The sequence below is a fragment of the Delphinus delphis genome, chromosome 4, assembly GCF_949987515.2.
Source record: "Delphinus delphis chromosome 4, mDelDel1.2, whole genome shotgun sequence".
Lineage (NCBI taxonomy): Eukaryota > Metazoa > Chordata > Mammalia > Artiodactyla > Delphinidae > Delphinus > Delphinus delphis.
Window position 1 is genome coordinate 132,641,696 of NC_082686.1, and position 14,571 is coordinate 132,656,266.

The 14,571-nt window shown below is 40.7% G+C and overlaps 1 protein-coding gene across 1 annotated transcript in view; it reads right to left on the reverse strand.

The window, feature by feature from the left end:
* Window positions 1-14,571, reverse strand: part of COL6A5 (collagen type VI alpha 5 chain) — a 154,968-nt gene that overhangs the window by 94,452 nt on the left and 45,945 nt on the right. The window contains 4 exon segments of the mRNA XM_060011480.1: window positions 1,975-2,535; window positions 7,571-8,203; window positions 11,649-12,239; window positions 13,172-13,267. Coding sequence (XP_059867463.1) covers window positions 1,975-2,535; window positions 7,571-8,203; window positions 11,649-12,239; window positions 13,172-13,238 — 1,852 coding nt within the window. The 5' untranslated portion in view covers window positions 13,239-13,267.

Sequence of the window (14,571 nt, forward strand, 5' to 3'; positions counted from 1 at the left end):
CTATCTCCCTTTCCACAAATGCAGGGTAATGAACCAGCCTCTTTGCTAGACCTGGACTGCTTACCCTGGACTATTACACAAAAGAGAAACAATATTCTATGTTGTGTAGTTTAGGGTCTTTTTGCTAGAACCACTTAACCTGCTCCTGAACAAATACACAGTGTCATTCCATCCACATGTGCTCTGAGACCAGTCAGTGGTTTCCAGGCCCTCCAGCATAGGGTCCTTAATTTTCCTGCCTCTCTATTCACCATATTATGGCTCATTTCCTTGTCCACAGTTTGTCTCCTCCCTCAGGTGTGCCAGGGTTTTGGCACCTGAACTGCAACTACCTGATCAACAAAAAAACGTACTGTCTTTCTTCAGATTGGTCCATGACTTTCTCCCTTGAGAAGACCTGAAGTACAATCTATTTTAGGTTTCCTGAAACCCTTTTACTTTCCTTGGCATCAACTCCAGGAAACGCCAGGGAATCTGTACTCTTACACTCATTCTAAGACATCCTGAAAACCCTACTCTACTACTGTCCATAACAGGAAGAAAAAAATCAATAAAGTTGTGATTTAGGATTTTGCTGTTAATGCTACTTATTTGCTAGTTTATTTTTATTTGGATTTTAGTGACTCAGAAAAAATTCTAACACATTTTCACTTTTGTAAGTTCAAGTAAGTTAGAATTCTTTTCCTTTCCACATCAGTGAACACCTTGACCAACTTTTAAAATAGCCACGTTTTATGTAGCGCTTACCATGGGCTAAGCCCTCTTTTAAGTGCCCTGCATGTATTAGTACCTTTAGGCTTCACAATATGCCTACACATATGGGACAAAGGCAGGTAGACAGTAAGTAACCCATTCAAGGTCCACAGCCAATAATTGATAAATCTGGGTTGTGAACTTTGATGCTTTGACTCCATCATCCTTTATCTTAATAGTAAGTAACATGACTCTTGGCAGACGATATTTTCAGGTGCTAATACTTGCAGTCAACACACACCATCTTCAATTAGTAAGTGGCTATTATTAGTTTTTAAAATTTTATTGAAGTATAGTTGATTAAAAATGTCATATATACTTTTTCAGATTCTTTTCCCTTATAGGTTATTACAAAATATCGAGTAAAAGTCCCCTGTGCTATACAGTAGTAGGTTCTTGTTGTTTATTTTATATATAGTAGTGTGTATGTGTTAAAACTAACCTCCTAAATTATCCCTCCTCCCCTTTTCCCCTTGGTAACCATAAGTTTGTTTTCTATGTCTGTGGGTCTATTTCTGTTTTGTAAATAAGTTCATTTGTATCTTTTTTTTAGATAAGTGGCTATTACTAATAAGAGAAATAACAATCAGGTGCAGGAATTTGCACATTGTTCTTCCTTACTTCTGTTACTTAATTTTTGGTCAGAACAAAAATGCAAATACGTGTTTCTGTTATAAATAAAAATAAGCAAGGGTTACATATGTCCTAGGTGTGCATTCATAATAGAGAAATAATGGTTGGTGTTTATTATGCTAAACCTATACAGATACTCTGATGTAGGTATTATCCTCATTTTCCAGACGAGGAAGTGCAAGGTTCAAGCAGTGAAGTGAGTTGAACCCTAATCTACTTAAAGCCAGTGCCCATTTTCTTTCCACTGTCCTCATCTGCCTGAATTAGTGTGTACACACACACAAACACACACATACACAAATATAAAGTTTCTTATCCTCCATAGCAGTGGGCTTTGTCAAAGCAACGACATTCTTAGCAACCTTCACACTTATGGCTTTCGAGATGGCCTTAGGGCAGCTGTCTATATAGGGATTCTTCAACCTTGGAAATTGGCTTAAAATGAGGGGCTGAATCCCTCCACAGTTATAAAGGAAGTTAGCAAAATGTGAGCCAGACAACTGGTCACGTCATTCCTTGTTTCGGCCTATTAGTCTGCCTGAAGCAACCAACGAAGTACAGAGAATAAAGCCTTTTACTTTCGCTTACCTTTCTCAGTGCAGATGCTGCGAACAACTTCATTTTTGATTCTTTTTAAAGAATCAAAGTTCTGCCCAAAGTGAACCCTTTCCTCTGCCCCAGCAATTTGTTGCAGTTGTGTTCTGTTAGCCTCACCAATGCCGACCATGTGGATGGTGATGTGTTCAGCCCTTAGTCTCTCAGCAGGTTCCAGGACACCATCCGTGAACTTCCCATCAGTCAACACAATGAGGTAACAGGGTACCTCATTCATCCTCTGCTTCCTTCCCTTCCTTATTAGTGGCAGAATGAAATCCAGGGCTGCCCCAGTAAGAGTTCTGCCTCCAAGTTGCTTGATGTTAGAAACAGCCTTTCTTAATGCCACAGCATTAGGATAGTCATTGATATCAAATTCCACTTCCTTCTTGTGGGAATACTGCACAGCTCCAACTCGGACTTTGTCTGGGCCGATGCTAAACATCTCTATCACCGCCAACATAAATTCCTTGATTTGCTCAAAGTGTTTATTCTGAATGCTGCTTGAGCCATCAATGAGGAAATAGAGATCTGCTTCTTTTGTATCTACACAGCCTGAAGAAAAATGGAAAGCAGAAATTGCATTCTCTGTTAACTATAGAGAAACTGGAGAGAACATTGCAGGAGGGTTTGGAGAGGAGGATGAGGCTGCGAAGGTTCTAAAGAATGAGAGCACTTCAGGTTTGCACGGAGCCTGGACACTTCGCTGCGCACATTCATACCCATTTTCTCCTTTGAAATTTACCACAACCTTCTGAGGAAATTGAAACTGAATGAGGCCTAGTGGTTTTTCTGAGGTCACACAGCCAGTGAATTAAAGAGTAAGGACAAGATTCCCAAGTCTCCAGGCTTTTAGTTAAAATTGTTTTTCTCGTATCGACACCTAGCTTTTTAGTTTATGCCTTATCATTTCCTGAGAAATGACCTTCTGTTCTTACTTCCCCAATAACCTCTTCTGTCCAGGACAACTAGAATAATGTATTTAAAACTAGAACCAGATCATATTACTCTTCTGCTTAAATGATTTATCATTGTATTTAGAATTTAAAAATGAAAAATCAGCCGATCTTTCCCCCTTCTTTTCTCTCTGACCCTATTTCCAGCAATTCTTCATCTTCCTCACTGTGTTCCAGTGACACTGGGCTTCTACTGTACTCTAAATGTGCCCCAGGGCTTTTGCACCTACCTCTTTCCTGGAATATTTTTCCCCCGAAATCTTGATGGCTGGTTCCTTCCCACCTCCTGGTCATGCCAATTCAAATGTCGGCTCTTTAGAAGGGCTTCCCTTCCAGCTAAAGCACATCAATCATTGTCTATTCTATTAACCTATTTTCCTTATGATGCCCATTACTTTCTGAAATTACCTATTCATTTGTTCATGAGCACAGCCTGTCTCCTGTCACAGAATGTCAGCTCCATGAGGGTGAGACTTTGCCTAGTTTTCTGCTTCTGCCCGGTAGGCCTGGTATATCACAGGATTTCAACAGAAAATTGTAAATAAAGGAGCTCTAAATGTTCCTTCCTTTGTTGAGCAGCTTCTCTGAAAAAGTGCTTTAACTTTCCTAATAGTCTATTTACAACTCTATTTAACCATTTTTGAAATTGGGTAGAAGGAAAAGCATACCATTAAAATTTATTTATGTGTACAATTACCTGGTTGAGTATGTGAAAAGGTCTTTAAAATACAACACAATTTAGTCATTTCAGAAATATTTTCTTTCTTGATAGCTTGTTGGCAATATATGGCTATTGACACTACTTCAGGCTATGAGGAGTTGGTCCTTAAGAAATCAGAAATACTGGAAATAAGCTTGACCCTGAGAATTAAACTATAAAATCTACATATAAATATTAGGGCAGGGACTACCCTGGTGGCACAGTGGTTAAGAATCTGCCTGTCAATGCAGGGGACACAGGTTCGAGCCCTGGTCCGGGAAGATCCCACATGCCACTAAGCAGCTAAGCCCATGTGCCACAACTACTGAGCCTGCACTCTAGAGCTCACGAGCCACAATTACTGAAGCCTGTGCACCTAGAGCCTGTGCTCCGCAGCAAGAGAAGCCACTGCAATGAGAAGCCCATGCACCACAACGAAGAGTAGCCCCCGCTTCCTGCAACTAGAGAAACCCCGAAGAGCCAACACAGCCAAAAATAAATTTATTTTTAAAAAAAGTATTAGGGCAAAGGTAAGCAGTTATCTGTAAAAGACAGGGGTGATGCCAGGCCACAAAAACTTGACAGCAACCAGAATGAATTGACTTATATATGTAATAAAGAAGAATGGTGGTCAGTAATGTGGAAGAGAAAAATTCGAGTCCGGGGGTAACAATGGCAATACCCATCCAACTCTGCCTGGGGCTGTGAGTCACATATTGCTATTAAAATGTGAATTTAAACTGATTAAAATTAAATAAAATTTAAAAGTCAGCTCCTCAGTTGCAAAAGCCACATTTCAGGTGCTTAAAAGTCCCATGTGGCTAGTGGCTATTATATTGGACAGTGTAATTACAGAATATATCCATCTAAAAAGTTCAAGTGGACAGGGTTGAAGAGAAATGTGTCTCCTGGCACAAGGTCTCACCTGCAGTTATACAGAGAGATAGACAGAGATGTAGATCTATATATTTGATTTTAAAATAGTCATTCCCCTGATTAAATACCACTAGACATTTCAGTCATAAAACTAACTCCCTTGCTCTGATTCCACATCATCCAGCAGTATTTTAATTACATTTTAGCTTCTAACTTGTCTATATGTCTACATGGAGAGACTATGTTGCTCAGAGGACATGAATGTCTAGGTCCCTGGGCACTAATAGTTCCATTGCAGAGATAATCGTCAATCTTTTTTTATACATAGCCTCTTGGTTTGGTTAATGTGAGTCTTTCCTTGCTTTAATGAAGTTCTATTTAATAAATTAAATACCTAGTGGTGCCAAAGGTGGTGGATACAGCAGGGACTAAGTCAGTAGAGACTGGTTCTCTGTGTCTGACTGTTCTGAAACTACAAAGCTGGCCACCCCACTGTAGACCATGGCAAATTCACTGAGGCAGTGGTTATCAGATATTGCTAGAGTGAGTTTGCTGGGGAGCTTTCTAAAATCCAGGTGGCCTAGGCCCTACTCGCAGAGACGGAGTCATTGGGTTGGGCCACTGAATTATTAGCAAGCTCCTCAGGAAGTCCTGATAAATTTACAGCAGACACTTTTGATGCTCCGCCTGTATCCCCTCAAATCCTTTACCATTTTTGTGTAACCAGTTCCCAGCACTTTCATTCCAATAGCTAGCACCTGTGTCTGTGGGTGGGTGGGCTGCTCTCGGGTTGTTGAAACCCTTTTTGCTTGGTATTAAACCAGAGGTGTCTGGAAATGTACATTCCCTTCTGTGTGCTGGAATATAAATTCTCCAGTTACATTGACCCCTGTCTAGGACAAATCTAAGGTTTAACCCACACTGTCTCTCAAATGGTCCTGTGGAATTGACCCTCCATGGGACTTACCATGGGGCTTATCATCCTGTCCTTCCTGGTCCCATATCTTCCCTTCTCTACCAATCTCCAGTTTTTCCTGGGTATATTTTTAATATAACAGTTTCACATGAATCCTTATCTGACATCTATATCTGAGGAACTCAATCTAAGTCAGGTACCAGTATTAGAGAGCCACTGAATTAATAAGAAGGCACTTACTGAGGCCTTATGGAAGATAAGGATGGCCCTTGTCCTAGCCTTGGTCCCATATCTTCCCATTTAGAAATTCTGTAATGACAATAATAGTTTTTTGTCACATAATTTCAAACTCTTTGAGAGAGACCGTGCTACACATCCCTCCTATGCCCTAAAAGTTGCTACTAGACCAAGGCAGCTGCCACTCTGAGAGACTCCTCTCTGTATCACTCAGGAGGTAATAGGGGACTGGTTTCTTGCTGCTGCCTTGTAATGTATATATGCAAGAGGAAATCAAGGGCTGGCCCAGGATTGCATCCTTAAACTTTCAATCGACTAATCTGAATTTAAAATTAGACTTTAACATCATTGGAGGATTCTTTTCCATGTGAGTGCTGCCAAATTTGAGTTCCTATTGTTTGGAAGCATTTTATCTGCAGGGAAATGTCAGCAGATATCTCAGAATTAGATAAATTCGAAGTCACATCAAGTATCTTCTGGCAGTATGTCCTGGTATCTTTGAAAAGAACTTGGTAAAACTATAGCAGATTCGGTTGTGTATAAAGATATAAATACAATGATGATCCCTGCAAAACTTTTATAAGAGCAAAACATTGGCAATGACCTCTATATCCAACAATTTAGGATATGTTAAACAAATTATGTTATATCCATAGGACAGAATATTATTCCCAACCTAAAAAGAATATTGCCAAAAAAATTTAAGGAGATGGACAAAAGTTCATGTTATAAGGTTGATAGAAAAGTGAATAAGGCATATCATACCGGTTATCCCCAATAGCCATTCTCTTTTCTACACTAATTTAGTCCCCAATATTTGCCTAGGTACTTGGCTGCCCCAAGTAAAGACTATATTTTCTAGTTCTCATTTTTACAATGAAGAGTGACATGTGACTAAGTTCTGGCCAATAGGATGTAAGCAAAGATGGTGAGTGTAATTCCTGGGAATAACCTTGAAGAAAAAGAGAGGGAAACCTGCCTTTTCCTTCTCTTTTATAATTCTTGTTGCTGGATGTGAATGTAATGCCAGCAGCAGTTATCTTGGATTATAATGCTGGGAACAGAGACCACAAAGAGCAGAAAAATAACTTAGAAAGAGACAGGGTCCCTGACACGGTGTTGTACTACCCAGCTCCTTATACCTACCTTAGGACTTATTTGTGAAACAGAAAAAAAGATAGTTTTATCCTATTGAAATCATTGTTATTTTTTCTTTTGTTAGTCACACTCAGAAGTAATTGTAACTGATACAAGTTACCCAACAGTGTGCTCCTGCATGGTCTAATATGACAGCCATCAGCATGTAGCTATTAAAATAAAAATTAAATTAAATTAAAATTAAAACACAGTTCTTCAGTTCCATTAGCCTCATTCCAAGTGCTCAATAGCCAAGATTGGCTAGTGGTCGCCTTATCGAACAGTGAAGATAAAGAACATTTCTATCATTACAGAAAATTCTGTTTGACAGCACTGATACACATAATGTTACATCGTTTTTTAAGAAATGTGTATGCATGTGTTTGTGTGTACATGAGTGTAGAGACAGAAAATAGACTAAAAGATAAGAGAAATAAATGATAAGAATGGCTTTATCTGAAAGATAAGATCACAGGTGATTTTATTTTCTTTATGTTCATCAACACTATCAAATTATTTTATAATTAACATTGTGTATATTTTATTGAGGTATGATTTATAGGCTTAAAACATTCATCCACTGCAATCATTCAATGATTTTTAGGAAATTCATAAAGTTGTGCAACCATCACCAAAATCTAGTTTTAGAACATTTTCATAACTCCTAAAGTTCCCTTACCCAATTACAACAAGTCCTCACTCCTGTCCCAGCCCTAGACAACTGCTCATATTATTTTTATACTATGAAAAGGATTTTTAAAGACATACCAGTTTTATCAAGTTCCATTTGTTCAGCATGAGTTGAAATTTGGGACCATATTTGATTCTGGAGCTTTTTCAAGAACTTCTTACTGTAAATTTCCAAGTCTGCATAGGACTTCATCATGGAGATGGTCTGTCCCGGAGGATAAGATGCTATTTCTTCTAACTGGGTCTTGTTGGCCCCTTGGATGCCCATGGCAAACACAGTTACATCCTCCAGGCGGAGATTCAGTGCAGCCTCACGCACCTTGTCATCTGATGGTCTGTCAGTGACCAGGACTGCAATCTGGGGCACTCCCTGTGCCCTTCTGCTGCCACTTGATGCTGAGAAGCCTTCTCTCCTCATCTTCTCAATGGCAGCACCAGCACTGGATTTCCCAGCCCGCAGAGAAAGCTTCTGGATTTGCTTCTGAAATTCAGATTGGGTTGTGCTTGAGCTCAGAGGAGAAAAAGTCTGAACTCTGTCACTGTAACTCATAAGACCAAGCCGCAGGCATTTGTCTTTCACATCCATGGAGGAGGTGATATTCTTCAGGAAGTTCTGCAGGTTCCTTAGATTCTGTTTTGTCCCAACAGACTCATCCACCAGGAACATGAGGTCGGCAAGCGAATCTTTCTGACAGGTCCTGGGGAAGGGGACTATGGAGGGAGAAAAAGTAGGAATGTTAGTACACACCTCTGGCCCAGACTGAGAAAGGCACTCTACAGATTGTCAGAAGGCATTAGTGAAAATAGAGGCAGTCATGATGGATGCAGTTAGCATTTTTTTTAGTGAACAAAGGATAAAAATTCTCAGCAAAATTTACATTGGCCATTGACTTCAGAGGATTTGCAATGCTCTTCCCTCTGTCTGAAGAATGCTTATTATGATTTTCCTACCACATCTCATCAGCATGTTCTTCATGAGCACCATCACCACCAGTATGACTACCACCACCACTACTACCACCAACAGCAACCACCTCCACCACCACCACCATCACCACCACTACCACCTCTACCTCCACCTCCACTACTACTTCCACCTGTACAACCTCTACCACCACCTCTGCCACCACCATGGTCTTCATGACCACCATCACCACCAGTATGACTACCACCATCACCTCCACCACCACCACCACCTCTACCACCACTACCCCTCATCTTCAGCAACTCCACCACCTGAACTTCCAACACTATCACCACCACCACCTCCAAGTCCAACACTACCAGTATGAACCACCACCACAATCACCACCACCACTTTCAAATGCTGAAATACAGGCATAAATTAGTCGAAATATACCTGACTTCAGGGAGCTCACATTCTATGGGGAGGACAGATAAATAAATTATGCTATTTCAGACCATAATAAATGCTAACAGGGAAATAAAATAGGTGACTCAATTGAGTTACCCTATGTTGGGGATGTGGGATGAGAACTAATTGATCTGAGACATAAAAAGTCAGGGAAGACCTCTCTGAAAGGATTACATTTGGGTTGAGAAAGATGAAGAGAAAGATTGAACTACACATTGTGTGAAAGGAAGAAGAATTCTGGCAGAAAGAAAAGCGAGAAATAGAAACAAGCAAAAGCCCAGAGTAGCCGGAGCCAATGAGTGAGGGGAACAATGATGGATGAGGTCAGAGGGAAGTAGGGCCCAATCATATGGGGCTCAGATGATCTTATTTAAATCTTTTAAATATCACCCTAGTTCCTGAGGGGAGATAATGAATTCATTAAAAAACAATTGCCCTAGTCCAGGAAAGAGATAATGGTTCTTGGACAAGAATAAAGCAGGTAAGACAGAACAACAAGAGTAGTTTTGATACATGAATTAGAGACAGAACAGAGAGGACTTGATGATAAATTAGATATGAGTATTGGGAGACAAAAAGGAAGTGGTGAAAACTCCTGGGGTTTTGGCCTGAACAACTGAGTGGATACTAGTGGTATCTTTTTCCAAGATAGGGGAGATAGTGGGAAGAACAGGTTGGAGGGAGAAGTCAAGAGCTCCATTTCAGACACGCTAAGTTTGGGATACTATTGAAGATGCCAGGTAAGCAGTTGGTTGTATAAATCTGGAATCCACAGGAGAGTATACCACATGCACAGAATGCCCACTCCAGGAACAGGTGGAGGAGCCAAAACTGTGGAGGGTGTAGCCAAGAGATAAGCTCAATCTTGCCAAGAACTATCCACAGGATTGTGAGCTCTAGAAGCCAGAAGGCATGTCTTACTTATCTCTATCTCTCCAGTACCTGGTACCTGGTGGGAGCTCAGAACTATTTGTGGAATTATAGTAATTCTCATAAATCTACTGATGTACTCTGAACCTCACATAGTTGGCTAAAACAAACTTACAGCATGGCCCACTCAGCTCAGTATTTATTTGCAAAGAGCTATTACTATTAATGACAGTAAACTGCCAAAATCCATACAAGTCATCTCACCCATATTGTAAGGTAGATATTAATATCCTCACTTTATAGGTAAGGAAACTGAAGCTCAGAGGTTAAGTAACTTACTCAAGGTCTTTAGCAGCCAAGCCAGGGTTTGAACCCAGACTCCAAAGCCCTTACTCTTAACCTCTAAAGGCAAGGATAGGGTCTTGACAAACAAAACCTTGTTGTACTGTATACTACTGTGAAATAAATTAGGAGGAGTGAGAGAAACACAGATCAGTACACAAAGCCTTCTAAGAAGGTGGTAAAGTCCTATGGTCTTGGAGAGCTCAGGCTACCTACAGGGTTGTAAGATTTCCAAGGTCCCCAGGGTGAAGGGTCACAGGAAAGTTTTTTTCTCTGGGAAGAGAAGCACATGTGCTGTAAGAACTTGTTATTTCCCCCAAGGCAGGAAGAGTGAGGGATGGGAAGAGTGGAGGTAAAAGTACTCCCTGATGCTTCAGGGGGCAGCACTAACTGTGACAGAGCCTTCCAGATACTTACCCAAACCCATTTCCTCTTCTTGCTCATAGGCCTAGACCTGATTTCTCAGCCTCACCTGCCATTAGGTGTGGCCATGGGACTAAGATCTGGCTAATGAAATGTGAGCAGAAGTACTGTGTGTCTCTTCCAAGCTTAGCCCATAAAACCACATCTTGAGTGACGTTCCATCTTTTTTCCCTTCCACCAGCTCTATAACAATTCCCAAGGTACCTTGAAAGTAACATTTGAAGATGAAAGAGCCACCACCAACCTAATTATCTAAATAGAAGGAAGACAACTTGAACACTGGCCTATAGCATTACAAGGGAAATAAATAAACTTCTTATGATTCAGGAAGTCTATTTGTTATTAAGGTCTAGGCTGGTCTGACTGCAAAATCAACCCATAGTGATAGCCAAGGAATTGGTGAATGATAGAGCAGGAAAAAATTTCAAGATCATTCCAACTCTCATATCTTACAAAGGAGGATGCTGATGCCAGGCTCAGAGAGATGAAATCACTTCCTCAAGTTCACAGTCAGCTAGTGGTATTGTCTGGACCTCTTGACCTCTTGACCTGTGGTCAAGGGCACTTTGTACCAAACCAGGTGGCTTCCTCAAGTCTTAGAACAAGATAGCACCCACTCAGAATAGCCCCTCATCAACAATAGAGCACAGAGGCAGCCAGGAAGACCTATTTTGCTGGGGGCTCTTTCTACATCACTCTGGAGACAATGGCTGGGGCCTCTCATCAGTGCAGCGCACTTACTGGGCACCTCCCATGACTGTGTACTGGCCTGTTTCGTCTGTTCATCAACAGTGCATGTGTAGCTTCCTGCTTCACTTTACCCTTTCTTTACTAATGCTTTCTAGGATTACCTCCCACATAAACTACTTGTACTCTAGGGTCTTCTGTTTCAGGTCTTCATGGAGAACCTGCTTAAGACATAAATAAAGCATTTTTCAAATGAGAAGCTGTAAGTCATGGGGGTAAAAGTAGCCCTCCTTTCAGCCTAGGGGATCAAGACTGAAAGTTGATGAGAAGGAGGTCTTCTGCATTTCCACATGAAATACTGAGATTTCTGGTGAGTGGCACCATAGAGATAGTAGGAGATGGCTCTCTGGACCAGATTACATGGGGATGGGACACCTCTTCAACCAAGGGATTCCTTACCTACTGTATGAGAGTGGGCTGCTACCTCCTTGTACTGAGCCGCATCCTTGAGAATCTGCGTCATGTTTTGGGAGAACATGCTGAGATCTTGGACCGTCTGGAGGCTGTAGTGGAATTGGCCTGTGGCCATGGCCTTCAGAGTCTCCTCAGGTGTCCCCTGCAACCCCACTGAGATAATCCTCACCCCGTCACTGTGCAACGCCTTGGAGGCCTCTTCCACGGCATCCTCGGACTCAGCTGAAGCCAAGACCACCAGGATTGGAGGAAACTGTCTCTTGTCCCTCCCGTTTGAGAAGTAGGTCATGTGCACCTCCCGGAGTGCATTCCCAATCCGCAGGGAACCGCCCAGGAACCTGAAGTTCTTCTTGAGGTGGTTCAACATGGGGCCTCTGCTCTTGAAGGTGTTGAGCTGGAATTCTCTGTGGAGCACGTTGCTGTACTGGGCCAGGCCCACACGATACTTATGGGCCTCTATGGGGAGGCTGCTGATCATCTTGTTGATGAATGTCTTCACAAATGGGAAGGATTTAATTCCCAGGTAGTTGGAGCTATCCACCAGAAACACCACGTCGGCATACTCAGGGCCTGGCCCTATCAAAATAAAGTGACAACAAACGCTTTGGGTCAAGAGGGACAGTTTTTGTACTCGCCTATCAGTCAGTCATCAGCTGCAGACTTCTCCCAAGAACTGGAGAGAAGGAGTGGAGGGTTACGGGTAAGGTGGCTCTGGGAAAGCCAAGGGAAAATGTCCTGAGAAAGTGGGGTACAGCCATGAGCTATTACCATTGCAGGCAATATTCACAGCAGCTGGGAGTGGGGGAGTGTGTACCTGCCTCATAAAGAGAGTCTGGACAAGGGGAAGCACCAAGAGCATTGACTTTAGCAGTCATGGTCAGCCACCTCCATCCACCCAGTTAGTGATCTACTGGTAAATGTTTAACTAAGCAGGACATTTCTGTTTAACTAAGCAGTCACATTTCTAGTGACCCTGAAATTCACTAGGAAGTCCTAGGGTAGCACAGTGCAGGGTTAAAAATACTTCTTTGAATGATGTTTTCAGTAATTACAGAAAAACCTAGCTTTCATATTCCATATATGCATGTATGGAATATGAAAGCTTCTATATTACTTTATATATATATATATATAAAATTTCCTCTGTGGTGTTCCTTTTATCGTTTTCTTTCATTTTTTAAAGCCAAGGTGCAAAGTGACCCACAAAACATATGGGTTGACTCTATTCATACAGACATGGAACATCAGGACTTCAGCAAATCAATGAATAATTAAAGTTTTTCTAGCCAGGTGTAGCATAATTCATGCATTTTGCCCATGGCTTTCCATCATCTTTGAGAGCTTACATTTGCTTGATAGAATATATTGCCAACTACAAATAAATGCTGTCTGCTTTGATTTGTTTAGTAAAGAAATAAATTCCTTGTTTCTATTTATTAAAATAAAGATTTGTTGAGACATAAAATATTTATTTTCCTAATAATAATAAGCATAAAATGTACTGGTACCTGGGCTCTGATATGTCAGTGTTTCAGTCCAAAGGATGAGAACAAATACAATTAACAGGATCTTCATTTTGTTAGTGACGTTTTCTTGCTTTTACTCTGTAAAAAATGTTATTTACAATATAAAAAATCTCATTGTCTAACAAGAAATAACTACTGGGAAAGTTGGTTTAGAGCACAATACACTGTAAACACTGTATTTGTCAATAATACCAGTAGTGTTTAAAACATTCATCAAGAGTTTGAGTATTTGTTGACAATAGATAATGCTAATGTTTGCTGAGTCCTTGCCATAGCTCAGATACTTTTCTCAGTGCTTTTTAAGCATTATCTTATTTAACCCTCACAACCATCTTACTGGGAGGTACAACTACTATACCCACATGACAGATAAGGAAACAGGCACAGGTGACTTGGTAAGTGATGGATCCATCATCCTAACCCAGACAAGATGATCACAGAGCCCAAGCTCTTAACCACAGTGCCATGAGGTTTATACAAAATCTTTGGACTCAAAACTTATGTAGTCACTACTTTTAACCATCTATTTTCATGTCAACAATGACTATTTTATATGTTCACAACTTGGCTCAAAAATCCAACAGCTACCCATGTTTCTTTCTTCATTAAACCCTTGTAAGAACTGCTCCCTCATTTCTGGTTATACTCAGTTTTATAAATTACTTTAACTTCAGTATTTCTCTCCATGAGCACACAATCAGAAATCTTCATGGGAATTTACAATCTTACAGAAATTCCACCAAGTCAAAGTTGTTCTCTATTAATAGGGAAATAGATAAAATAACCAAACCAATACTCAAAAATAGAGATACCTTCAATGAGATACCAAAGGTATAAGGACTGGATTTTATTCTAGAGGTGACCTTTCCAGCGGTTACTTTGAAATTTCTAATCATGTGGGAAGACTGAGGGAATCACTGGAAACTAGATTTGGAAGTCATCCTATAGATCATTTAGACTAAACCCTATTTTGCTAAGGAAGAAATTGAGGATCCTCAGTAGTTATTGGCTGAATCATGTTAGCGATAACTTTCAGATCTATACTCATCATATTCTAATATATCATATATTTTACTTATTCATTAATTTTATTATTAAGATATAATTCACATTCTACAAAATTTACCCTTTAAAGTGGACAATTCAATGTGTTTTAGTATATTAATAGTATTTGCATCCCAGCAGCAGTGATTTTAGGAAGTTCATTCTACCACAAGGACACTGGTACTAGTTACTGCCATTTTAGATTCCTCCCTCTAACCTATTAGTGCCAGGGGACTTACCCATTCACCAGACAGTCAACACCCGGCCCAGGCACAGAGGCCCTGCAGCCAGCCACCTGTGACCGGCCTCTATCCACCAGCAGGCCGGCACCAGCCTCT